At 40.5% G+C, this 27,634-nt stretch overlaps 2 protein-coding genes across 5 annotated transcripts; one reads left to right on the forward strand and one right to left on the reverse strand.

Annotated features, from left to right (window-relative positions):
• timm9 (translocase of inner mitochondrial membrane 9 homolog) lies at positions 1 to 7,262 on the forward strand. Of its 4 annotated transcripts, none has more exons than XM_041214275.1 (4): positions 1 to 196; positions 3,924 to 3,999; positions 4,120 to 4,215; positions 6,616 to 7,262. In XM_041214275.1, the coding sequence occupies exons 2-4, from the start codon at positions 3,964 to 3,966 to the stop codon at positions 6,751 to 6,753; spliced, it is 270 nt and encodes an 89-aa protein (XP_041070209.1). In that variant the 5' UTR covers positions 1 to 196; positions 3,924 to 3,963; the 3' UTR covers positions 6,754 to 7,262. The 4 variants fall into 4 exon arrangements, with proteins under 4 accessions (XP_041070209.1, XP_041070213.1, XP_041070211.1 ...); XM_041214279.1 differs by lacking the exon at positions 1 to 196 and adding an exon at positions 197 to 397; XM_041214277.1 differs by lacking the exon at positions 1 to 196 and adding an exon at positions 203 to 415.
• On the reverse strand, positions 6,904 to 27,208 carry LOC121292409 (mitochondrial import receptor subunit TOM20 homolog). The gene is made up of 5 exons (XM_041214273.1): positions 27,033 to 27,208; positions 22,215 to 22,264; positions 12,490 to 12,571; positions 8,973 to 9,115; positions 6,904 to 7,105 (listed from the first exon to the last, which is right to left on the reverse strand). Exons 1-5 carry the CDS (start codon positions 27,157 to 27,159, stop codon positions 7,052 to 7,054), a joined length of 456 nt encoding a protein of 151 aa, XP_041070207.1. The 5' UTR covers positions 27,160 to 27,208; the 3' UTR covers positions 6,904 to 7,051.
• Between the last annotated feature and the right edge of the window lie 426 nt (positions 27,209 to 27,634).

Consider the following 27,634-nt stretch of genomic DNA (forward strand, 5'->3'; position numbering starts at 1 on the left):
CCAGCTGACGCTTTCGATTGCCCCCGCACTATTTACATAACTTTCTCTTAAAAAAAATCTGTTTCAACTGAAATCTGGTCCTTGAACTTCTATAATCAATGGTCAGTGACCGTACAAAGCTGGGTTATTTTACTTTACTGATGACGCTAGTGAATGTGCCACTGGGAGTTCGGATTTGAGGCGGGAAGACGCTCCGGTAAGTCATGGCTCCAGCGGTATTTTCGTGAATAGAGGTGAAACGGGATCGAGCAGCCGTAACCTCTTCCTTGACAACCACTCACAACGCATGTGGCTGGAAAGGCTCCGATGTGTCTTTACTGACTGTAGCCACAGCTCCTACTTCTTGTGGGAGGATTTTGTGCGGTTTGAAGTGCATCCGTCGTTGGTTGCTGCACAGGTGATCGGCCCCTTTACAGTTGAGTCCATGTTTCCAGCAAACTGGCTCTTTCTCTGGTTGTAGGGAATCTGTGGGCACTGCTGTTGTGAAGGTTAACCACCAGTACGGACTGGGTGGATCACATGGCCTGTTATTATTCTATTCCTCACCCCGCAATGAAATGGAGCCATGTGCAGTTTTATTTAGCTCCATTATTTTCTCAACTCAAGAAGAAATGTAATCCAGGGCGTTGTGGAAGGCATTAATTTCCTTCCATCCAGCTTCCTGTAAGGACTCTATTACCTTCTCCCAGTTTATCTGCCTCTGTGAAACCTGTTCAGATGATCTTCCATTCAAGTTTCTGAAACGGCATTTTTCCCTAGCTGAGGATTCCCCTCCACCATGGTTGACTGCTCTTTCTGGTGCTTATGCCGTATCGCCTCTCCCCCACCCGTGATAGGGTCCCCCTTGTTCTAACTTTCCATCCTACCAGGCTGTGCACTTGTTAGATCATCTGCCAGTTCCACTACCTACAGTATGATCTCACCACCAAACACCTCCTCCCATCTCAACATCCCAAAGGCTCCGTTTCCTCCACTGCACCCTGGTGCCCCGCCCCGCCATACCCCACCATCCTGATTCATTCTTGGATCACCCATACCACCTGCTGTCCTTCCCACACCTTTCCATGAAAGTTCTCATCCTGTGAGAAGCAATTTCACATATACTTAGTCTTTGCTGGTCTTGGTACAATCTTCTCTACATCAGTGAAACCAAATACTGATTTGCTTTGTTGAACTCCTCTCTCTCTCTCTGTCCTGAGCATCCTGTCACTTGCATTTTAATTCTCCACCCTACTCTGACCTGTCTTTAGCCTTTGACACTGTTCCAAATTAAGACTTGTATTTATATATCACCTTTCACAACCATCGGCTGTCTCAAAGCACTTTAGAGCTAATGAAGTACTTTTGAAGTACTTCAAAGCTTGAGGAGCAACACCTTATCTTCCTACTAGGCCCTTTCCAGCCCTCTGATCTTAAGAATGACTTTATATTCAGACCTTAACTACAATTCTTAATTTTCTCCTGACATCTACGGGATGGGGCAAGGAGCCAGTTGGTACTTAAGGTGGGGAGCCCAGTCAGAACACTGCTGATGGTTGGCAGAGTTTTGTTGCTTCTGTTTTTCTTCTGCCAGGTGCCTCAGCCATTGAAGCCTATTTCACTTTGTCAATTTTTTATGCTTCCCTTTCTACCTATCCTCCTTTTTCTGTTCGCGCTCACACTGCCATTGTCCAAACTAAATAGCATGTACAGTTTAGACCCATACTTTATGCAAAGGTGGCAAAGTTGTGGAATTAACTACCTTGGGACATGGAACCAAATAATGTGGGGCAATATCAAGGGTGAATTAGACAGCTGTGAAGGAGTCAACAAATATTAATTTTTGGGACCACCCAAATGGACTGCAAAGCTCTTTTTAGTGCTTTTCTATATCTCTCTGGTTGACCAGTTACATTACAAATTGTTTTTTTAAGAACCATATTACATAGAATGTTCAGCACAGAAATAAGCCATTTGGCTTGACTGGTCTACGCCAGTGTTTATGTTCATATAAGCCTCCTCCCACCCTAACAGCATAATCTATTGCCCTTGTGTTTATCTAGCTTTCCCTTAAATACATATATGTAGTTCAAATCAACTCTCTATGAGAGTGAGCTCCAAGCTTTAGGTAAAGAAATTTCTTCTTGCAAACTACCCTTCCATCTCCAACTTACCTTTCCTCTCCAAAGTGCTTGAACATGTCGCTTTCTAAGTACATGCCCATCTTTCCTGGAGCTCTGTGTTGAATTCCCCTCGTCAGGTCTCCACTCCAGCCACAGTACTAAAACGGCTCTCGTCAAAATCACAAATGATATCCTATGTGACCATGACAAGAAAGGTAAACAATCCCTCCTTGACTGCTCTGCAGCTTTTGACATGGTTGACCACAGCATCCTCCTTCAACATCTCTCCAGCAACTTCCAGCCATACCCATAACCAGAAAATTACTCGCAATGTCTTCTTGTCTCACTTCCGCACCATAACCATTGGTCCTCTCGTATTTCTCAACTACATGCTTCCCTTTGGCGACATCACCTGAAACCATGATGTCATTTTTCACATGTATGCTAACCAGCTCTACTTCATCATCACCTCATTTGATTCCTTTGCTGTTAAATTACCAGGCTGCTTGGCTGAGATCCAGTACTAATCAGAAATGTCCTCCAGTTAACTATTGGAAAAACTGAAACCATTGTCTTTGGTCCCTGCTACAAACTCCATTTCCTAACTACCAACTCCATCTCTGCATAGTAACTGAGGCTGAATCAGCCTGTTCACAACTTTGGTGTCATATTTGACCCTGAAATGAGTGTCAATATATCAATGCTATTACTAAGACCATTTATTTCCAATTCAGTATCACCGAACTCCTTCACACCTCAGCTCATCTGCCACTGAAATCCTTATCCATGTCTTTGTTACTTCCGGACTTGACTATTCCAATGCATTCCTGATTCCCACATTCTACCCTCTGTAAATTTGAGTCCATCCAAAACTCTACTGCCACTGCTCTAATTCATAGCACGTCCAATTCACTCACTACTGCTGTGCTCACTAACCTGCATTGGATCCCCGTTAAACAATGCCTCAATTTTAAAATTCTCCCTCCATGGCCTCAGCCCCTCCCCATCTGTCATCTTCAGCCACATAACTATCCAAGATAGCTGTGCTCCTCTAATTCTAGTCTCTTCAGCATTTGATTTTTTTTGCTCCATCACAAGCAGCTATGCCTTCAGTTGCCTCAGCCTCAAGGTCTGGAATTCCCTCCATAAACCTCCCTACCTTTTAGCCTTTTTCAATTCCTTCACCCCACCCCACCCCCACTAGGGCTATCTGTACCTTGCTTGTCCTGCTTTCTACCCTTAATTTTTGTCCTTTTGTCTGTGACATCTTCTGGTTCTACTTGTTCCACCCCCCCTTAAACCAGCTTATATTTCACCTCTCTTCTGTTTTTACTTAGTTCTTTTGAAGGGTCATTCAGACTCAAAACGTTAACTGTGTTCCTCTCCGCAGATGCTGCCAGACTTGCTGAGTTTTTCCAGGTATTTTTGTTTTTGTTTTGGATTTCCAGCATCCGCAGTTTTTTGCTTTTATATTTATGGCCCCTGGTTTTGATACCACCACCAAGTAGAAACACTTTATTTATGTTTACCTTTAATAATCAAAAAACTTCTATCAGGTTAACTTTCAGCCTTCTCTTTTCTAGAGCAAAGGGCTTCAGCCTTTTCATTTTTTTGCTGATGGGTATAACCTCTCGGTTCTGGTATCATCCTTATGAATCTTTTTTGCAATTTCTCCAGTGGCTCTGTGTTCCTTTTATTATATGGAGATCAGAACTGCACACTGCTTCAAATGTGGTCTAATCATAATTCTATACAAGTTTAACACAACATCTCTTTTCAATTCTAATGTGTGTCTATACTAAATTGTTGTTTTATTGCCAGATACAATAACCCTTCCCAAGACCAGAAAAGCATAGTTGTAATGGCACAAATATCAGAAACAGACCAAATAAAACAGGTAAATTTCATTGAGGTTTACTTTAATATTGAAAATTAGTAAACACATTTAAGTGTTACTACAGAAGGCAACACAGATTTAATACCATAACAATGTTCCTTTTTTCTTCCACCTGCACAGTTTAAAGAATTTCTGGGCACATACAACAAACTGACTGAGCACTGCTTTATGGACTGTGTAAAGGACTTCACAACTAGGGAAGTGAGAACAGAAGAGGTATATTCTGTACTAATTGTATTTCCAATGAAGTAGTTTAAAGTCAACACAATTATTTCTCAATTTGACTTCTATTCAACCACTCTTGTTTTGAGAAAGCACTGAAGAATCGTACCTTCACAAATGCTTTCTAATATTCCCCACTTATTAGATCTTTAAACAAAACTACATTTTTATTTTAAATTCATTTGTTTAGGGTAGTTCAATTGAAAGGTGGTGTTGTCATTTTGTGAGCCTTAAATGCTGCTTAAAATAATCTGTGCGTGATCTACAATGAGGTTGCAGTATATCAAATGTGATATGGTACTCAAAAATCGGGGAATGCTTCTTTCTAGACTTTTTGAATATGGTTGGGGGTGAATTTTGCAGCCCCCTGTCAGCATATTTGAAAGCAGGGGGACACATCAAATAGAGTGGGTGGGTAGCCCAGTGCCCCATAATACAGGGTAGGGTCAGACAGTCCTCCCATCCTTAGGCTTATTGAGGCCCTTAAAGAGGCCAATTTATTGACTTATTTCTGCCTCTGCCACTAGAACACATGTGGCTGAGGATGGCAATCAGCCTCTCAGATTTCATTGCTTGGGCTAAGGGTGAGAAGGTACCTCCTTTGAGTGTGGGGGTCCCCTGCGCTCATCAGGGTCACCTCCCACAAGATGGTACCCCACTTTGTGCCTTCCTGCCTAACCAAAATACCCAGACTCAACTTGTATTTGCAGCAGTGGACACTGCTGTGTTTGGACCCTGAAGAATAGAAGTCCCACTTTCAAATCATTAAGACTACCCCAGTGTATTATCACTCCAGGGCAGCCAGATTTGAAATAGATAAGATGGCAACCAACTTTTTGAAGGGGGAACTTCCAGTTGTACAACAAATGTCCTTCATGCTTTTTCTTCCCTGAATTTTTGTTTTCACAAAGATCAGGGATGTCAGTGTTGAATTTGAATACTTTTTTTCTTTTTTACAGGGGGCGGGTAGGGGTCAGACAGTCGTCCCATCCTTAGGCCTATCGAGGCCCTAAAGGGGCCAATTTATTGACTCATTCTGCCTCTGCTGCTAGAATACATGAGGCAATCAGCCCCTCAGATTTCACCATCATCATCAACCTTCCAAATTCAAGGGGAGCAGAAGCTCTTTCACTCTAACCCAAGAACCTTTTTATTTTCTGCAACACCCAAACAGAAGGAGAATTGAAAACTAGAAAGTCTAATGGATCAAAATCATAGAAAACCAAGCGGACATAAATGGTTTTCTTGTACCATTGAAGGAGGAGGAAACTTTTTCCTGTGGAAATGTCAGAATTTTCCTCTAATGCTTCCAAAGACAGTTGCAGGTCATTCATCTCATTGAGTATGAGATCTTGGTTATTAAGGGACAAAAAGTAAAATAACTAGAGCCCACCATGAATGTGAAATGCTACATAGTTTACAAACAAAAACGTATATAACAGAGTACATTAATTATACCAATCACTGAAAATTGCTTTTTTTTAAAAAAATAGGGTAATATGAAATTTCCATAAAGTGAGATGTTAAACTTTATTTTCTGGACAGGCACATGACTTATCCGACAGCCACACAATTACAGAACGTAAGCCATTACAAATCTCCAACTACGATCTATTTGGGTGAAAACTTTACCGTCATGATTCACGGTAGCTAAGTTTCAACTCAACAAGTGTCTTCTGTATTTCATTATAAGTTGTAGGGATTTCACTCCAGCCAGTTAAATCAAAATCATAGTTGGCATTCTCTTGAAACATGGGGTGGAATTTTATGCTGGTGGTCCCATTGAAGTCAGTGGACTTTAGAATGACCTCGCTCCTGCCGCAATGGGGCTATAAAATTCCACCCCTGGAATATTGTCATAAGGCAAAAGAAGCACCAACCAAAGGCCATCCTATTTCATGACCCTCACAGGAATAGAGAAAGAAGCAGGAGAATTATCCTTGAGGGCAACTCCTGTAATTAATGCAGAAGACTTAAGAATTGAATTTGCTAAACCTTGAAAGTAGCTCGTCTCCCTCTTACCCTTTTTGAGTCTCCTTATAATCATTAGCTATCAGGAGAAATATCTCCATTTATTCTGTCACTCAAACCAGCATTTCACGTACACTGACTTTTTGACTGGTATGTGTGAACAAGTATCCTTGTGATGTGTTACATTTCTTGAATTGTCCCCTGGTCACGATGTTCAAACATATTGGGCACTGTTCTGAAAACTGCTTTGTACTGGTCATAATACCTGTTGTGTATATTTTTGCATATGTAAACGGTTTACATGTGATGGGGAATATGAAGGTTTCCGTTTACACTGGAAATGTATACTAAAAGAAGCTGCACTTTTGATTTACTAGTTTTCCTTGCAATATATTTTGGTATAAACTTTTATTTTCAATGCAGGTAACCTGTTCAGAACATTGTCTACAGAAATATTTGAAGATGACCCAAAGAATATCAATGCGTTTTCAGGAATATCATATTCAACAAAATGAAGCTTTAGCAGCCAAAGCAGGACTGATTAGCCAACCTCGGATATAAAAATGGACCAACTGAGAGGGTACAAATGGAGTATAAAACAGTGTTGCACTAGTAGAAGAATGGCCACAAACACTGGTGCCTATTAAAATGCAAATGAAATGAACATTCTTATAATCAAGAAAAGATAGATGGAAACAGGAATTCATTATGTCTGATGGACCAACGCTTCTGGTTTATTTGAAAGTGAATGGTACACATTTGAATTGCTTGTAAACTTAAGTCTACAGTAATCACTGAGGTTAAAGTCCACAATGATGATGGAATAAACTTTATTGGAGCTGAAGATGGTGTAAACCTTTTATTCAACGTCATCTTCTACCAAATTCTGTGCATTCATACCTGCAAGAAAACGCTGATGGTGGGGGGTGGGGATAGTGTGAGGAAGAGAAATTCACATTTATTGTAACAAACAAGAAATCATCAAGACATCTTTCTGTTCTGTGTTTAAAAAGAAACAGATGGTACATGTATTCATTTTACTTTATACTTCTGATAAAACGTTTAAGATATCCAGTTAGAACCATAGTTATTTATATTTGGAAACTTCTAGGCTCTGTTTCAGTAATACACTTGCTTTCAAAATACAATCCTTTCATTCAACCCAATGCAGCAACAGCACAGCAATAAGAACACTAACTTTAATCTTCACACTATTTGCCCACTGCCCTCATATTTTGCCAAATTTCCAAGTACCTACCATTTTTAAGAAATAGATTAAAGACCAGTTGTCTCATTACCAGCCCACTTGCTAATCAAAATGCTTTATAGCTATTAATCACGAAAAAAATCTTTTGTCCGAAGAGAGGTTGTCTTATGTATAGCCAGTCTTGTTTGTTCATGCTAATTACCCATGTTTTCCACTAATTCATATTTGTGCTTTATACTGTCTTATGGGAGGGTTATAGAAAAATATTAACTACTAGTTAAGAATTGGTTAATGTACTCCATGGGTAATGGGCAATATAGTTTCATATATTTGATGCAATCCTTAAGTGTTGCAAAAATACTTTTCAAATAAATAAATGGGCCTTGTACCTCATTGAATGGTACAAGTAGGATTCTGTAGTTTTTAAAACAAAGTGAGCACGTAGTTTTACTTGTGACTTCAACTGATTATTTGCCCCTTAGAGAAAAAATATAATTCCAAATAACTTCTACACAACTTTGCAATGTCACTGAAGATGAAACTACTTTAAAATAATTTTTTTTTTTAAACTGTAGGACCTCTGATAAATTAACCTAGACTATTTACAGAGTTTACCAACTGGCAAATATTAACAGTTCGATGTTTTTTGTTTTGCTAATTAGACAAAACCAGTCTTGAACTTGGAGATTTATGACAGAATACAAGAAATAAGAGCAAGAGTAGACCACACAGCCCATCAAGCCTGCTCTGCCATTCAATACAATCATGGCTGATCTTGGGTTTCAACTCTACTTTCCCACCTGTTTCCCCAATTCCCTGAGAGACAAAAAAAAAAAATCAACCTCAGCCTTAAATGATGGAGCATCCACAACCCTCTGGAGGTAGAGAATTCCAAAGATTCATAACCCTTTTCGTGAAGTAATTTCTCATCTCAATTCTAAATGATTAGCCCCTTATCCTGAGACTCCATGTTTTGGATTCCCCAGCCAGCGGAAACAATCTCTCAGCGTCCACGCCATCAACTCCCTTGTATGTTTCAATAAGATTGCCTCTCATCCTTCTAAACTCCAGAGAATATATTCCCAATTTACACAGCCTCTCATCATAGGAAAACCCCATCTTCCCAAAGATCATTTCAGTGAACCTTTAATGTACTGCCTCCAATGTAACTATATTGCTCCTTAAATATGGAAACCAAAACTGCACACAGCATTCCAGATGTAGTTCACCAAAGCCCTGTTGCAGGTTTTCCTATCAGCTAAATTGCAACTCAGCCAGTGCTTCACTTGTTATATTAAAAAAATCTTCAATACGTTAATACAAATTTAAAATTTGGACTCGATAAGTGATCATATTCCTCTGAAAATCTTTTTAAATGTTCCTTAGTGGCCAATGCTAGAGTAATTAGATTTGGAAATATAAAAAGCAAATCTGTAGGTTGTCTACTATATAACATTTTTGTATCTTTAAATTAAACATTTCCTTTATTTTCAAATAATAATCAGTACATGCAATATATTTAAGGAAAAAGAGTGAACAAGTTTACAAATATCAGAAATGAATATTATCATACCTGTCTAACAGCAGGCAATCTTTGGATAAGCATTTGGAACACTGGGTGTGGTAATGTCTGCTGGAGAACCTGTAATAATTGCTGGGGCTGACCACACACAGATACAGCATTGCTTAAATGGTCAACTCCTTTCTCATAATCACCTGAAAATCAGCAAAGTTGCAGTTAAAGCTATAGACAAGTAACATCGAGGTTGAGAGTTCAAATACCACTTTGGTAAATTGTCAAACTGAATTCAATACTTGTTATTTTGTGGGTTGATTTTAGATTTGCCTCAGGTGTTTCAAAGGATGTGGTAAAGTATGATGGCTAAAGTTAACAAATTACATGTAACTTACAGGTGGTGCCCACCACACATAAAACTTAATATATTATAGATATGTACACATTTTCTGAATTGAGCAAGATAAACATGCATTAATGATGCTCCACTTGAATAATGATGGAATGGTTTAAATTTCAACATTTTTGAAAAGGAAATATTTGCTTCACCACATTACTTGGGCCTGATTCAACTTAAGGGCCATCCCTGTGTGGGGTTAAGTTGGGTATTCAAGGATCCGCTGTACTTCATGTAAAATTATTAACTGTTATTAACACCTGCACTCAAACACTGAAAATGTATTGACATGTCACTACATTCTACAGGTCTCTAAGCATATGTGTGCAGTTGTCCTTTGGTAGTGGGAATGTAATCTATTAACTATCTTGCCAGCTGTGAACCTTGCTCAACAGCCACTGTCCAGTTAGATATTAGTGCAGTGATAAGGCAAGCCAAGTACCTGAATCAATCAGGAAATGGATACTAATTGCTTTACATACTTGGTAGGTCTGACGTTCGATGTTAAAATAAGGATTACCATGTTCCAAGTTATTATGCACATATATCTCTGAAAGTCAGCTGACAAATGCTAAAATCCCAATAGACTGCTACATGTGGATCTCCCACAATCCAGAAATAATTTTGTTGCATTGTATCTGCTTGCACCTATTTATGCAGTCCAATGGAACTGAAACAGCTGAAATTTACTTATTCACTGTATTGCCATCCTTCCATCTGAGAAAATTTGGGGGAATACAGCTGGTAAGGCCAAATGAGATCATCTGCTGTACTTCTTTTGATTATTGGAGAAGCCAATTCTGGAAAGGCAAAGTCTGCCACAAGTGCCACACATGAAGTTGCTCCTTGCAGTAGTGCAGGATAATCTCTGCTGATACCTTGTTTGCAGGGCTGGCATCTGCTTCGGAGTTTATGAAACAAAATGTTGTGGTGGCAATCTTCTGTCCACAGGTGTCAGCAGAGCTTCCCACTTGTCATGATTGGTATTGAGGGCACTCGTGTCTCTTGACAGCATCCTTGAATCAAAGCTTTGGGCACCCTGCTGGTCTTTTGACATATGTTACCTCCCAGCATGTTTGCCCTAGGAAGGACTGTTTCATTGGTGACTTTATCCTTCCATGTGATGCCAAGGATGCATTATAGACACCAAACATGAACGTTATTGAGCCTTTCTTCTTGATAGGTGTAAGTTGCCCAGGCTTTGCTGCCATACAGCAATGTGCTGAGGATACAGGCCTTGTAGTACCTTGGTCCTGCGGGTCAGGTTGTTGTTTTCCATGTCCATTTTGATAGTCAGCCAAATTTGGTGGCTGCCTTTCCAATGTATATCCTGAGCTCTTTGTCAAGAGGCAGGCTGTCACCATAGATCCAAGGTGGCAGAATTTGTGGATTGCTTCCAGTGGTATGTTAAGTATGATCACAGACAAATTCACAATACCCTGTACCATAACTACAGTTTTCTTGACATGGATAGTGAGGGAAAACATGACGCAAGCATGAGACATACCATCCATGAACCTTTGGAGCTGGTCTTCTAGGCAACCAGTGCAGCATCATCAGCATACAGAAGTTCTCTGATCAGGACATGCCACACTTTTGTCTTGGCTTTCAGTCTTGATAAGTATACCCCTTCCATGTTGGCAAGGAAAGCATAGGTCAGTAAGACACAGAAAAGGATACCAGAGTAGAAGCCAAGAGGAAGCCCTGTTGTGGTGCACATGATTGTAAAAGCACCATATGAGTGAGAATTTTCAGAGAACAGCCAATTTTCTCTAATATCCAGTACAGGCCTATCATAGTCATGGTGTCAAATGCTTTTGTGAAATCCACAAAAGCAAGGTAGAGTGTTTGATGCACTGTTCATGTCTCAAAGCTGACGTCAGGAGAAGATCATGTCTACCTGTTATAAAGCCACGTTGTGCCTCCAGTTGGTTCTGTTGGTTAGTCGATGGAGCCTTGTTAGAATGACTCTGGAAAAGGCTTTCCCAATGAAGGTAAGGAGTGCATTGCCCTGGTAGTTGTTGCAATCCCCTCGATCGCCTGTGTTCTTGTATAATGTGATGCTGTTTGCATCACACAGCCTGTGGGACAGGGCCTTCTCTCCAGCAGAGGAGGAAGAAGTCATGGGGGTATGGCAGCAGGTGGGGTTTTCCATACTTGAGTAACTTAGTTGATGTTCATTCTATCCTTTCCAGGTGCTTTCCTTGCTGCTAGGGAGTTGGTGCTCAAGTAATGAGTGTTCTGCAACAAGCTCATACATAATGAGTAGCTGCAGAAGGTCATTAAGCAAAGGCAGCAAGATAGCAAGATATCTATATTTCATGAGAATAGCTCAGAGTAGTGCTATACCCAGCGGGCAGTTTGCTTGTTCCTGTCAATGAGTACTTCCCCATCTGTGCAGACTTCACTGATATTGTGCCAGTACCTACTACTCTCAAATTATTTTCACAGAACATCTAGTGACAAGCCCAGAGTCGCCTAAATGTTGGGCCATTACAGAGATGACAGAAGATTGGATGGCGAGTAAGAAAGACACCAAGATGAAGGCAATGTGGTGGCAACCAAGCTGTGGAGCAGAAGTGGGCAGGGGAGCAATGCAAGGGTTGAGGACACATTTGACATTGAGTTTTTTGCAGGGGTTTCACCTATAACTATAGGGAACAGGAGCCACGTGTGTTGTAGCAGATCTTGGGGAAAGACAAGACAGACAGGCAAGTCCAGTATTCAACTGAAGGAACAGAAAACCCTGACATATTTGTTTTGATTTTCAAGTCCAGAATGATTGTGTGGCCAAATGCCAGTGGTGAAATTAAGCAGGAATTAAAATCTAGCAGCAGCACAAGAAAGAGAAATAAGAATTGGAGGCCACAATTCAGCCAGGTCCTGATTTTTATTGAGCCCTGGTTTTTACAACAATTAGGATGTCATAATATTTGTTGAAAAGCAGAACTGCACTATAAATCAATACCACAGCACCATCTTTAGACAAAACTGATGCTGGATCCAAATACTCGCACTTTTAAAATGGATTTTGCCAATGAAAGTAGAGGGAGGAAAGATACTTAACAAAATGAAGGCACAGCGTGGTACATGGTTACTGTACAACTTTGGTGTCAATACAAAATCTGGTCTAGTTGTGAAAGAACTATATAATGAGCAATAACATCCATGGTTTACCTCTTGCCAGCAATTCTTCTCCCAACTGTACCTCTTCAAGAAAAAATTTCTGTACTGCTTCAACATCTTTCAGATCAGGTAACTGAATTTACAAGCCAATGAGAAACATGAGTCACAACAGTATTTAATTCTAACATTTACTTCAAAACCCAAAATGAAGATAATGGCTAGATAAATCTATAACTTACTCCGAACGTTATTCACAGACATAACATGATAATTTTCTTATATAGCTTAACCCTACAATATAATCTATTACCTTCATGTCATGATATTGCAATGTCAGCTCACTAATTCCTACGACTGATTTAACATGAACAGTTGACACTATGTGCAGCACATAAGAAATGTTACATTATCGGAGGTGCATTCCTTCAAATGAGATTCATCTGAGCAAGCAGACTGGGTCTCAGCTTATGTTCAATTGTTATTTGAAAGCAAAGGGTTTTTCAGTATCTTGGCCTACATTCTTCCTTCTAGGCGACACCACCAAGAACAGCTTAGCAGATATTTATTAAATTTGTTGTGTTGCAAGACCTTGCTGTGCACGAACTGGCTGCCATGTTTGCTGCATAACAACAGTAACTACATTTCAAAAGTAATTAATTGCATGTAAAGAATTTTATGGAATGCCCCAAGGACATGGTAAAGCTGTAATTATTTTTATTGCTTTTGGTTTTACAGACCTCCAATATTTTCTAAAAATTGTAAAATCTTTATAACTCTTCTGAGAATCTCATCATGAGACACAAGTTAAAAATGAGGAAAGCAGTATAAGTCAATTGCAGATTTTTCACCTAATGCAAATACAATTGTGAAATAAGTTACAGGGAAGTTTTTTGAAGCAATATAAACTTGTTAAAGAGAAAATTAGAGGCACTTGAAGAGAGAAAAGATCAAGGAATATGGTAGAGAACACAGGTGAGATGGAGCAATGGAAAAGGAACACACTTGTTGGATCTAATGGGTTATTGAGAGATTATCATTTGTGATTACACAACACAATGTCTGATGAACAAATGAAGGTCTATCCTCTTTTTGTGTATGGATTTAACAAACTAAAAAACCCACCATAATATACATCTTGAAATATCTAGCATGCTTTTTGGCTACTTTGTGGGCTTGTTCCACCATCATAACAATTTTGGTCACTAAAATAATTGTTCTTTGTCTACTATGATGACTATTCCTGAATGGCTTTTTACTCCTGTAGTCTGTTGTCCTTCTGGTGTATACTACTTTAATTACCATAAAAGTTCCACAGCTGGATATGCTGCCTCGTTTAATTGTATTTCTTCACCTCTACCTCTTCCCCCTGACCCCAGCGCCCACACACCAGCTCAGGATTCAACCATTTCCATCCACCTTGCACTCTCCAAGCTCATCTCCGTGAAACACATCATCTGATTCCTCAGTCTACACCCCACAACTCCATTTCCTGGTTCCATGCGGGCTGACACTAGCAAAGGTTCTTTTTGGCACCTTCAAGCTCCATGACAAAATCATCATCTCCCTGCTCCTTAAAAACTCAGCCCATCCGCTCCCTCTATCACAAATACAATCTCCCTTTATAAGCTCCTCAAACATGCTGTCATCTCTCAACTCTGCCCAATCTCCCAAAACTCCATATTCAAATTTTCCCAGTTCAATATCCCCCCTTCTCATAGCACCCAAACAACTCTAGCCAAAGGTATGAATGTCCTCCATGACAGCATTTTTGGTACATCATCCCTCCTTATCCACCTTGACTTTGTTTGACACCCAGACCCAAATGAATTACAACTTCTTCCAGTTTTACATCTGACAGACTGAAGCCATCATCTTCGGCTCCAGCACAAACTCCTAAGCTTTAACTCCCATATCCTCTTCATTACCAAGGCAACTTCCTTCATCACTACAACAGTTCCTGCCACCAACTCTACATCAGACTGTCACTAAAATCTCACACTACTCAAACTGAACCCTTACTGGCCTTCCATCCTCAGCTCTCCAGGAACTCCAACTTGTCCCAAAACTTTCACATATGTATCATTCACATGTCCACTTGCCTATTAGGTTTTTCAACTTCCTTGACTAACCTTGGCTTTCTGTCCCAAACATATTTAAATCAGAAATACTGCCTCTCTCAATGCCGTAATCCTTTATGAATACATTGTTCCTCGGACTCTGGCCTTTTGTACATTTCCATCTCACCAGTGGTGGCAGAACTTCAGTAATCTCTGTACTACTCCATGGAACTTCTTCCCTTAGCTTTCCCTACCTCTGGACCTCCCTCTTCATCTTTAAAAATCTCAAAATCCATCACAACTAATTTTCATTCATGCCTAATCCCTTTTTCCAGTTCAATGCCCATTTCCTTAACACCTATTTGTGAAGTGTCTTGGAACAATTTCTATGTTTAAAGGTGCTTTTCAAATTCAAGCAGTAATACATGTTATAAAGCTTATCAATTTCATATACTGCTGTATGATGTCTGTGTGTTTATCGATTCAAAGGTTAAAGCAAAATACTGCGGATGCTAGAAATCTGAAATAAAAACAGAAAACGCTGGAAAAACTCAGCAGATCTGACAGCATCTGTGGGGAGAGAAACAGAGTTAACGTTTGACCCTCCTTCAGATCTGAAGAGAAGTGGAAATGTGATGAAATTTATACTGTTTTGTGGGGCAGTGGGGGGGGTGCAGGTGGAGCTGGATAGAAGGCCAGTGATAGGTGGGGACAAAAGAGGGATTGACAAAGATGTCGTGAACTAAAGGACAAAGGGATTGTTAATTGTAGTGGTTAATGCTAAAAAAGGTGCTGATAGTGGCATAAAGGCAAGAAAGCAGAATGTGATAATAGCAGAACAAGGGTAGCAATGTGTGAAAGAACATCATGGAACAAGTAACAGATGGCCCTGTAGGGGACGAGGAGGGGGGTGGCGGTGGGGGAAAAAGGAAAGAAAATGGGTTAGAAGGGGGGATAAAACTACAGATAAATGAATTTAAAAAGTGAATGAATAAATTAAAAATAAATGAAATGTCAAGTGCCTAATTGGAAGATGAGGTGCCGTTCCTCCAATTTGCACTGGGCTTCACTGGAACATTGCAGCAGGCAAAGGATTGACATGTGGGCACGAGGGCAGGATGATGTGTTGAAATGGCAAGCGACCAGAAGATCTGGGTCATGCTTGCAGACAGACCGGAGGTGTTTCGCAGTCACCTAATGTAGAGGAGACCACAATGCGAGCAGTGGATGCAACAGACTAAAATGAAGGAGGTGCAAGTGAAGTGCTGCTTCGCTTGAAAGGAGTGTTTGGGCCCTTGACTGGTGAGGAGGGAGGAAATAAAGGAGCAGGTGTTGCACCTTCTGCAATTGCAAGGGAAGATGCTGTGGGAAGGGGATGAGGTGTTGGGGGTGATGGAAGAACGGACCAGGGTGTCCTGGAGGGAATGGTCCCCAAGGCATGCTGACAGGGGGTTGAGGGGAAGATGTGTTTGGTGGCATCATGCTAGAGTTGGCGGAAATAGTGGGGGATGATCCTCTGAATGCAGAGGCTAGTGGGATGAAAAGTAAGGAAATCGGGGACCTTATCATGATTTTGGGAGGGAGGGGAAGGTGTGAGGGCAGAGGCACAGGAGATGGGTTGGACACGGCTGAGGGCCCTGTCAAGCACAGTTGGGGAAAACCTCAGGTAAGGAAGACATGTCAAAAGCGCCATTTTGGAAAGTGGAATCATCGGAACAGATGCGACAGAGGCGAAGGAACTGGAGGAACGGGTTGAAGTCCTTAAAGGAAGTCCTTTATGGGTGACCGTTTTGCGCAACACCTCTGGTCTGTCCACAAGCATGACCCAGACCTGCCTGTTGTTTGCCGTTTCAACGCCATCCTGTTCATGCCCACATGTCCGTCCTTGGCCTGCTGCAATGTTCCAGCGAAGCCCAACGCAAACTGGAGGAACAGCACCCTATCTTCCAATTAGGCACTTGACAGCCTTCTGGACTTAACATGGGGCAGAATTTTCTGCCTGCCAGGCGGGCTGGCCCGATCCAATCTCCAGCGGGCTGGGAGCCAATCCCCGCCAGAGAAGTGGGCCCCACCGCCATTTTACGTGAGCGGGCCAATTAAGGCCCACCCAGCGTGACGTCCGGCGGGAATCGCTGTGCACTTCCTGTGCGGGCAGGAGGGGATTGCCCAAAAACAAGAGTGCGCTCTTTCACGCATGCGCACGAAAGAGCGCACATCTCCCTGAAGCTAAGTGCTGCCTCAGGGAGATAGCTTACACTTTTAAAAAGATTAATAGAAAAAAAAAATTCGCTAACATGTCCTCCTCATGTGAAAATGTCACATGAGATGGAACATGTTCATAAATTACAGTAAAACTTTATTAAACTTTTTAGAACCCTGTGTGAAACCTCATCCCGCCAATGGGTGAGGTTTCATGCTTTTTCTATTTGCCGCCGGGGCTCCTGGCCTGCCCACCAACCTTAAAGTTGGACGGGCAGGTCCTTTAATTGTTTAAATGATCCTGTTAATGGCCTCAATTGGTCATTGACAGGTTGGTGGGCGCACAGCTGATTTTGCTGTGCCCCCGCCTCCCTGAAAATTTAAATGGGGCGGGATGACATCGGGGATTCCCCTGATGTCATCCCGCGTCAGCGAGCATTTTACACCCTCTGCTCGCCGACGGCAAAATTCTGCCCATGGAGTTCAACAACTTCAGACCATGAACTCTCTCCATCATCCTCACCCCCTTTTTTCTACATTTATTTTATTTTTATGTATTTACCCGTGGTTTTATCCCCCCTTTATCCCATTTTTGATCTTTTTTTTTCCTCCCGCCATTGCTCCGCTATTAGCACATTCTTCTTTCTTACCTTTATGCCACTATCAGCACCTTTAATTCATGACATCTTTGTCAATCCTTCCTTTGTCCCCACCTATCACTGGCCTACTATCCAGCTCCACCTGCGGACGCGCACGCATACGCGCGCACACACACACACACCGCGGCCCCCCCACCACCACCACACACACACAGTTTAAATTTCACACATTTCCACTTCTCTTCAGCTCTGATGAAGGGTGATATGGATTCGAAACATTAACTCTGTTTCTGTCTTCACAGATGCTATCAGACCTGCTGAGCTTTTTCAGCATTTTCTGTTTTTGTTTCAGATTTCCAGCATCCACAATATTTTGCTTTTAGTTATTCAAAATATTCATTTAATGTCTACCTCATGCTTTCATCCAGATTCAATTTTCCCCTTAATCCATAAGCAACTGGATTCATTTTAGCCATTCTTTTGCTATTAATATGCTTTTAAAAAGTTCTCACTATTTCATTTTATATTACCTGCTAGCCCTTTTTATATTCCCTTTTAAGCATTCAAACCTTGCCATTCACCATGACAATACATTCCTCGTGATTTTCTTTGGTACTGTTAGTCCTAATTTTATTATACACCTCCCTTTGAGGTTTGGTTTTAACCTGTCTATGTCTTCACAGAACTCATCTTTTTGATGTATTCCAAAAGGCAAAAAATTGTCTTCCACTCTATCCATTTCATATTTGAAGATTTCCTACTACTGATTGGTTGTCCTTTTGCTAACTTTTTTACCCAATTAATTTGGATCAAGGTTCTTAATGCACTGAGCTTTGGCTCTTCCCATTTCAACATTTTATTTTTGGCTTTTCATTATACTTTCCTATTCTTATATTGAACCTAATAATTTTGTTGTCGCAGTTTCACAATTGTTCTACTTTAATATCAAGTATTTTGCCTCAGTTAATTTTCCACAACAAAACCAATCAATGCTTCCTTCATTGTTGGTTTAAAAAACTGATCTAGAAAGCAAAGTTACCCAATATTATTGCACATCTCTCAGAACCATCCATAAATTTCTCCTGTTATCTTCAAAATTTTGTGCCCTGTAATGTGTGATGATTGTACCAGCACCCTTCTTGTTCTCAGCTCTATGCACATTGATTTTGTCTCAACACATTGGCCAGAAACTCACTAAATTTTAGTCTTCTGGTAGAATGCTTCCTTAATATTACTAACTCGCTATCTCTGCTGAAAATGTTAGAACAAGGAATATTGGCCTGGATTTTGGTGTAGTAACGATAGCAAAACTTTTAGTGTTTATCATTTCTCCACTGAAACTGACAACAACTTTTGAGTCCACAAATGCACAGAGTAACACAGAAATCCAGAAGTTGTTGTCATTAATTCTATGTTTCTCTCCCCATGTTTCCATCCCCACATCCCCACAAAATTATGGAATTCAAAAAAAGTTAACGCAAACTTCCACCCTTATGCCGTTAGCTTTGCTATAAAAACCCTCGAAAAAGTTACACCTTTTGAATGAGGTGTAACTGGGATTTTAATGCCATACCAACTTCATAATTACTATTAAACACTCTGTGTGCCCTGAAAAGCTAATTTTATATTTGTGGAATGTCTAATTTCTCCATACTGATGAAAAAATCTACCTTAGTATTTTTTTTTAAAAGGTGTTTTTCTTTTTTTAAAAAGTTTGTTCTTATTTTAGTTTCTTTCTTAATCCAGTGATGCTCATTTCTTTCACTAGGTAAAATTTTACTTTAAAAGTGTAGGTAGGAATTTAACTGCTTTTAATTTCCTGGTTAGCTTTTGTGATTTACTCCGTCTCTGCTTGCGGATATCACTACTCCAGCATGCCAAGACCGCCCCTTGACTTGGTGCCAGATTTAAACAGCTGCCAGGAAAGAGGAAAAGCAAACCATAGAAATCATTAGATTTCTTCAAGGTCCAATAAGACCATAAGACATAGGAGCAGATGTAGGCCATTTGGCCCATCAAATCTGCTCCACCATTCAATGAGATCATGGCTGATCTGATAATCCTCAATTCCACTTTCCTGCCTTTTCCCCATAACCCTTGATTCCCTTACTGATTAAAAATCTATCTCAGCCTTGAATATACTTAATGACCCAGCCTCTACAGCCCTCTGCAGTAAAGAATTCCACAGGTTGACTACCCTCAGGAGAAGAAATTCCTCCTCATCCTGTTTTAAATGGGCACCCCCTTACTCAGATTATGCTCTCTGGTCCTAGACTCTCCCACAAGGGGCAACAACCTCTCAGCATCTACTCTGTCAAGCCCCCTAAGAATCTTATATGTTTCAATAAGGTCGCCTCTCATTCTTCTAAACTCCAATGAGTACAGGCCCAACCTACTCAATCTGTCCTCAAAAGGAAAATCCCTCCATTCCCAGGATCAACCTCGTAAACCTTTCTGGGCTGCCTCCAACGCTAGTAGATCTTTGCTTAGATAAGGGCACCAAAATTATTCACAGTATTCTAGCTGTGGTCCAATTAGTGCCTTGTGTAGTTTTAGCAAGACTTCCCTATTTTTATACTCCATTCCCTTTGAAATAAAGGCCAACACTCCAGTTGCTTTCCCTATTACCTGTTGAACTTGTAGGTTAGCTTTTTGGGATTCATGCACTATATATATATATATATAACGCCTTTTGGAAATCCAAATATATTACATTTACTGGTTCTCCTTTATCTATCCTGGTTGTTACCTCCTCAAAGAATTCTGATCGATTTGTCAGGCATGATTTCCCCTTCATAAAGCCATGCTGACTCTGCTTGGTTAGATTATGCATTTCTTAATGCTCTGCTAGTACATCCTTTATAACAGACTCCAACATTTTCCCAATGACAGATGTTAAGCTAACTGGCTTACAGTTAACTGTTTTTTGTCCCCCTCCCTTTTTGAATAAGGGTGTTACGTTGGCAGTTTTCCAATCCTCTGGGACTTTTCCAGAATCTAAGGATTCTTTGAACATTACTACCAGTGCATCCACCATCTCTGTAGCTGTTTCCTTTAATATCCTAGGATGCAACCCATCAGGTCCAGAGGACTTATTGGCCTGCAACCCATCAGGTCCAGGAGACTTATTGGCCTTTAGCCCCATTAGTTTCCCTAGTATTTTTTCTCTAGTGATAGTTATTGTATTTATTTCCTCTCCCCCACACAACCCCCCCTTCACTTTTGCCCCTTGATTGTTTAGTATTTTTGGAATGCTATTAGTATCTTCTATTGTGAAGACTGATGCAAAGTATTTATTCAACTCCTCTGCCATTTCCTGGTTCCCCATTATTATTTTTCCAGCCTCATTCTCTAAGGTGCCTATGTTCACTTTGGCCTTGCTTCCTTTTTATATATATTTAAAGAAGCTCTTACGGTGCATTTTTATATTACTTGCTAGTTTACCCTCAAAGTTTATTTTCTCCCTTTTTTTTCTGGTCATCTTTTGTTGGTTTTTAAAACTTTCCCAATCCTCTGGCTTACCACTAATCATTACCACATTGTATGTCTTTTTTTCTTTCAATTTGATACTGTCCTTAACTTCCTTGGTTAATCATGATTAGTTTATTTCCTTCTTTGAATCCTCCTTCCTCACTAGGATATAGCTTTGTTGAGAGTCATGAACTATTTTCTTAAACGTCTGCCACTGTTCATCAACCATCTTTTCTGCTAAACTCCTTTCCCAGTCCAATCCAGCCAACTCTGCCCTCATTCCACTGTAATTACCCTTAAGTTTAGCACAGTTGTTTCCAACCCAAGTTTCTCACTCTCCAAACTGAATGCTAAATTCTACCAGTGGCAATGGTAAGCATCCTTGCTTCACCACTGACCATAAAATCTACACCATTAAGTCTCTAGTCCTGTCCAAACCAAAGTCACGTAGTTAAAACTGCTGTAACCGTTTTATAAAACATGGTAGTGCTCATTGTTTATATTCACTTCGAAGTACAGTGCAGTTTCAAGTAAGTTGTTGGGGTTTTACAGTGTCTTATATTTTATTAAGAAAGAATAAAAGGATGAGAAATTGTAATTTAGTGTATCTCAGCTCCCTGTCATTTAGGTTCACATATAGGGGATCATTCTCTCCACAGTGGCAATGAGTCAATCCTATTCAGTACTGAATCGGGAATCGGTCAATTTGTTTTATGATTAATTCAATGCAAAAAAAGCTAACTTCTGAACATAAAATCATTGCTAATTTTAGTAAGGATAATAATTTTAAAAACTTGGACACGTTTCCCTTTTTTTGTTTAATTCCAATCAGAGCAGATTTCACTCCAATCAAATTTCTTAGCCCATAAATCTAAGATCCAGAACTAAATTTTCCTTTTTGAATAACTAAATATAGCAATAAAATGGACATCCTGGGATGTGTACACTCCAACATTTTGTTTGGCTTGGCAACTGCTGCCATGTGATATGCCATTACAATATTTCTTAAATATTTTTTCCACCCAGTTTTCTTCCGTTTGTTCCTGAGGCATGTTAGATTTATACACAGTTCTCTAATACTTCAAGCAGTTGATCATTCTTCATGTATCAATGTAGACAACGCGTGTCAGCTGCTTTTAAAATATAAACTGCACCACAGTGTACACCAAGCTTTCCTCCACCCACATACTTGACAACAGGTATCATTAGATAACAATAAGCAGCAAAAACTGTGATTGATTCTCCTTGTGCCCACCCTCTACCCACTTTATAATCAAAGACATTGATTCTAATTTCAGCAAGTTCTTACTGCCTTTAGAGGATATCAGATAATTCTGCAGACACTAGGAATTGAACCTGGAAAAGTTCCTGGTCCAAATACCTGCTGCTCGCTCAATTCCCAAAAATTTACCAAGTATAATGCTGTGCATCACTGAGTAGTTAATCTTACCTTGCCAATACAATCGTTTTCTTTATCTTGTTTCTTCTGTTTTCTTCTTCCTGTAAATTTTGAGAATCAGAATAGCCATTTAAAATCATGGAAATATAGAATGCAAAATGAAATCCAATTTCTGAATTTTGAAGTAGAACACAGACGAAGTTAAAGGAACTTCCTTATTAAACCACTGGAGAGCTGGGAATATAAGTTTTGTATATGTTTATATTCATTCACCGGAATTGTAAAATAAATCAACTGTGATCATTTACATCAGTGAGCAATTATACTTGCCAATTACAGCATCACTAATTCATTTTATATATTTTGAAGCACATGAAGTAAGATCAAACCTATTCTTTCCTCCTGTAATACAGTTTGAACCTTGTGATCTTCCTTTACATCATTATAAAACTCTGGCCAAGGAACAACTGTAGCATAGCCAGCAAGGCAATATTCAATTTATCTTATTCTTATCTACTAAAGAAAGATATTTCTTATCTGAACAAACTTGTATTTTAATAATCAAAAAGAAAATGGTGGTTTTTGGCCTCGATAGTTATTCAAAATGTACCTGAGTTTTGGTTCAAATGTTTATTAAAATTTAACCATGTGATTTTCTAAAAGCACAATGTTTCATTATGGTTCTAATGATTAAATTATATACATTTTGCCCTTAAACAAACAGATTATTTTGATGCCAGTTCAAGACTACAAAATTTCATTTCACATTGTAATCAGAGCTGAAACAGTGTATGTTTACTTCGATTAGATAAGCATTCATCCAACATTCAGCCAAGTGAAAAGTTGTATGGCAAATAAATCTCGAGGGGAAAAAAGGAATATGTCAAAGCCGCACATAATGCTTTGTAGTCTTTGGTAATTATAAATTCCAGATCACCAATTTACTTTTACTATTGTTCGGACATGTAATTTAGTTTTAATAAGTTTACTGGTGACTGACTTTTTAAAAAATAATCACTTGCATAGAACTCATGGGTACATGCAGTATTACACATTAAAACGTAGATCTAAAAGTAGTATATGTATAAAGTGGACATAACACTACTCTTTCTTTCCATTAACAAATCCCAGTTCTCAAATTGAGAGATAAATTCATGCAACTTCCGCTGAACTATTGAGTGAAATCAAATAAAACCTTATTTTAGTGCCCCTCCTACTCTTGTACTGACAAGAATCCACTATAACAATGGCTCTGTCATGCTAAAGGAAAAGTCGGTTGTGACAATAAAACTTCAGTACTGCTACAAAACATAGCTGATTTACTCTAGAGATAATCAAAAAAGGTTACAAGCATGCCACCAATTCTCACTTTACAGTTTATATTGTGGGCTTGATAGCTTCTAAACTGAATTCTGCAGCTGAGCAATAATAGTTACTTAAAATATATCAAAATTACAACAATTGTCTTCTATTAAAACTTTAACATTGATATAATAGTTATATTTTAAATTACTGTGCATTGTAGTAGGTTGCACTCTCTCATCCATTAATTGTCAACCTTGAGAGAACAAAGAAAAGGAAAAGATGGGAACCAGAAAAAAAGTAGGGAGAAAACAGAAGTTGGCAAATTACTCTGTCTAATAAAAGAATCAAAAGTTTGTATCAAAGGAAGCTTAGAAGGAAAACAACTTTCTCACCTTAACCTTCTCAACTGGGGAACACCACACAGCATGAGGGAAGAGAGTGGAGCTTAAAAATGGAAAGTGGGATAGAAAGGGAATTCTAGTTTTATTTATAAAAAATACACTGTGGTCTGCTATAGTGTGGAACTCAGTATAATATGGGTCCCCTCTTGGACCCCAAAGTTTTCATTTAAATAGTATTTTTCCAGTCTAGTATTAGAGCACACAAGTCAGAAAGGCTTCCAGATAAGTAACTAAACTCTGCTGAGGCAGCAAAGGAATTTCAGTTGACCTCAACACCATTGTTTTAGCAAAGAGACAAACCTACTAATACTGCTGCTGGCTATCCAGTGACTCCTGCTGGATAGTGTATATATGCGTAAGCCTGAGTATTAGGCACCAGCAAAAGACACTGTTTGGAGGGGCCCAATGCATACACATCTTCCTAGCCTAGGAGGAAATGTTAATTGATATAGGGAACAAAAAAACCCCAATAAAATTTATACCCAACCAGATGTGGTTCTCACAAAATACACTGGGGCTCCATTATAAAACAGTCTCATCTATAAATGCAGTCTAGAGATATGGACCACCTAAGCCATGTTATAGCAGGGTCCCAGTATAAATAAGTCAAATGTTAAGTGTTGAACTTCGAATAAACAACACAAATATTATCAAGATATGCTTTCCTTAACTTAAAGAGCCGCTCCACTGGCATCTTCATGTATACAGATCATTCTGAGAAATAATAAGAGTAGTTACGCTATGATTCAATCTTCAACTTAATACTACTATATTAAAGTTGATCACAAATCAACCTTTAAAAACTAAAGGTACGTCTAAAACAAAGGCCAGTTTACAAAATCATCTAATGGAATTTGTTTCTCTTTACCTTAGTCTTATAACCATGTGATAAAAACAAAAAACTGCGGATGCTGGAAATCCAAAACAAAAACAGAATTACCTGGAAAAACTCAGCAGGTCTGGCAGCATCGGCAGAGAAGAGCAAAGTTGACGTTTCGAATCCTCTTGACCCTTCAACAGAACTGAGTAAAATTAGGAGAGGGGTGACATATAAGCTGGTTTAAGGTTTTGGGAGGGGGGGGGGAAAAGAGAGAAAGAGACGTGGCGGGTGGGGGTGGTGGTTGTAGGGACAAGCAAGCAGTGATAGGAGCAGATAATCAAAAGATGTCACAGACAAAAGAACAAAGAGGTGTTGAAGGTGGTGATATTATCCAAGAGAATGTGCTAACTAAGAATGGATGGCAGGACACACAAGGTACTGTTTCGGTGCTGCTTCATGCTTTCGTCGGGACCTGGAAAAATTTATTAATTTTGCTTCCAATCTCCACCCCTCCATCATTTTCACGTGGTCCATCTCTGACACTTCCCTTCCCTTCCTTGACGTCTCTGTCTCAATTTCTGGTGATAGACTGTCCACCAGTATCCATTACAAGCCTACCGACTCCCACAGCTACCTCGACTGCAGCTCCTCACACCCCGCTTCCTGTAAGGACTCCATCCCATTCTCTCAGTTCCTTCGCCTCTGTCGCATCTGTTCTGATGATGCTACCTTCAAAAACAGTTCCTCTGACATGTCCTCCTTCTTCCTTAACCGAGGTTTTCCACCCACGGTCGTTGACTGGGCCCTCAACCGTGTCCGGCCCATCTCCCTCACATCCTCCCTCACGCCTTCTCCTACCTCCCAGAAACATGATAGGGTCCCCCTTGTTCTCACTTATCACCCCACCAGCCTCTGCATTCAAAGGATCATCCTCCGCCATATCTGCCAACTCCAGCATGATGCCACCACCAAATACATCTTCCCTTCACCCCCCTCCCCCAGCGGCATTCCGTAGGGATCGTTCCCTCCAGAGCACCCTGGTCCACTCCTCCATCACCCCCTACTCCTCAACCCCTACCTACGGCACCTTCCGATGCATACGCAAAAGATGCAACACCTGCCCCTTCACTTCCTCTCTCCTCACCGTCCAAGGGCCCAAACTCCTTTCAAGTGAAGCAGCATTTCACTTGCATTTCCCCCAACTTAGTCTACTGCATTCGTTGCTCCCAATGTGGTCTCCTCTACATTGGAAAGACCAAACGCAAATGGTCCACCGCTTTGCAGAACACCTGCGGTCTGTCCGTAAGAACGACCCAAACCTCCCTGTCGCCTGCCATTTTAACACTCCACCCTGCTCTCTTGCCCACATGTCGGTCCTTGGCTTGCTGCATTGCTCCAGTGAAACTCAACGCAAACTGGAGGAACAGCACCTCATCTTCCGACTAGGCACTTTACAGCCTTCTTGACTGAATATTGAATTCAACAGCTTTAGATCTTGAACTCGCTCCTCCATCCCCACCCACTTTCTGTTTCTTCCCCCTCCCTTTTTGTTTTTTCCAATAATTTATATAGATTTTTATTTTCCCACCTATTTCCATTATTTTTAAATCTATACCTCTTATGCCCTGTTAGTCTTATTTCACCCCACCCCCACTAGAGCTGTACCTTGTGTGTCCTGCCATCCGTTCTTAATTAGCACATTCTCTTAGATAATATCAACACCTTTGTTCTTTTGTCTGTGACATCTTTTGATTATCTGCTCCTATCACTGCTTGTTTGACCCTACAACTACACCACACGGCCCCCCACTTCTCTCCTTGTAACCATGTGTTCACTATGGTTAACCAATGAGGCACTCTCATCTAACTATCTGACGGTTTAATTACCACATTGAGCAAATTACTGCAGTTACTGGAAATCTGAAATAAACACAGAAAATGCTGGAAATATAAAGGCAGCATCTGTGAAGAAATACTTATGACAGTCATAATTTTAGAACCAGCCGAAACTCACGTTATAAAGCAGATTGTGCTGCAAGGAAGGTGCTTTTATTCCAGTTCTGACCCACGTTCTTTAGAGCAGCTGCACTCTCCTGTAATTTAGCAAGTTCATCCACGCTGGAAAAATCAATTGAGAGAACGATGCCGGGGCCCCCCGCGGGCTGTCTGTTATTCTAAATAAATTATATTTATTCCTGTAACTGAGCATGTCTCAGCAGCCTCCATGCTAAATGCAATGTTGTTGAGTGTTGGTTAACAGGACACAACCACCTGCAGTTATACAAACATCCATTTGTCGTTGGTAACTGGGAGACGGCGAGCGAGGCCCGAGGGCAACACTTACTTTCGCGCAACTTTGCTCTGAAATCGGGGGCGCTTCTTCTTTTTCTGTCAAAATATATACAATAACCGATGAAGGCTGCTCCAAAGACCCCGGCCACGATGGCCCCTGTCTTACCAATCAGCAGCATTCCTGCCCACTGTCAGCTCCTGTCTGCAACCCGACCCGGAACTGAAACCCTGTACCCTCACCCCCAGCTTCCGCTAACACATACTGGCAGCAAGTGCGGTGGTTCGAGAGCCCGGGCGGGGCGGGGCGAGGCGATGCCATCTTTCTGACTGGAACAATCGGAGGGTTCGCACGATAATTCCACCTCTCTCTCCTAAAGTTCCATGCCCTAAGAGGAGGTTGGCGACCATGGACTTCCATGTGTTGGTCCATGGTTATGCTTGGCAAGGTATTGGAGTGGTTTGGCGTTGCCTTCTGCAGGTGGGCTGGAATTTCTCTCCTTACTGCCTGCCACTGGCATTTTGGAAGGGTTTACAAGGTGATACTCAACCTGTTTGACCACGTTAGGAATGCACCTGCCTTGGTCATCATATCTTGGAATGAGATTTAAACCCTGAGCTTCTGGCTCAGAGGCAGGGAAGCTACCACAAGACCTC

Source organism: Carcharodon carcharias, chromosome 20 (genome assembly GCF_017639515.1).
Source record: "Carcharodon carcharias isolate sCarCar2 chromosome 20, sCarCar2.pri, whole genome shotgun sequence".
NCBI classification, from domain to species: domain Eukaryota; kingdom Metazoa; phylum Chordata; class Chondrichthyes; order Lamniformes; family Lamnidae; genus Carcharodon; species Carcharodon carcharias.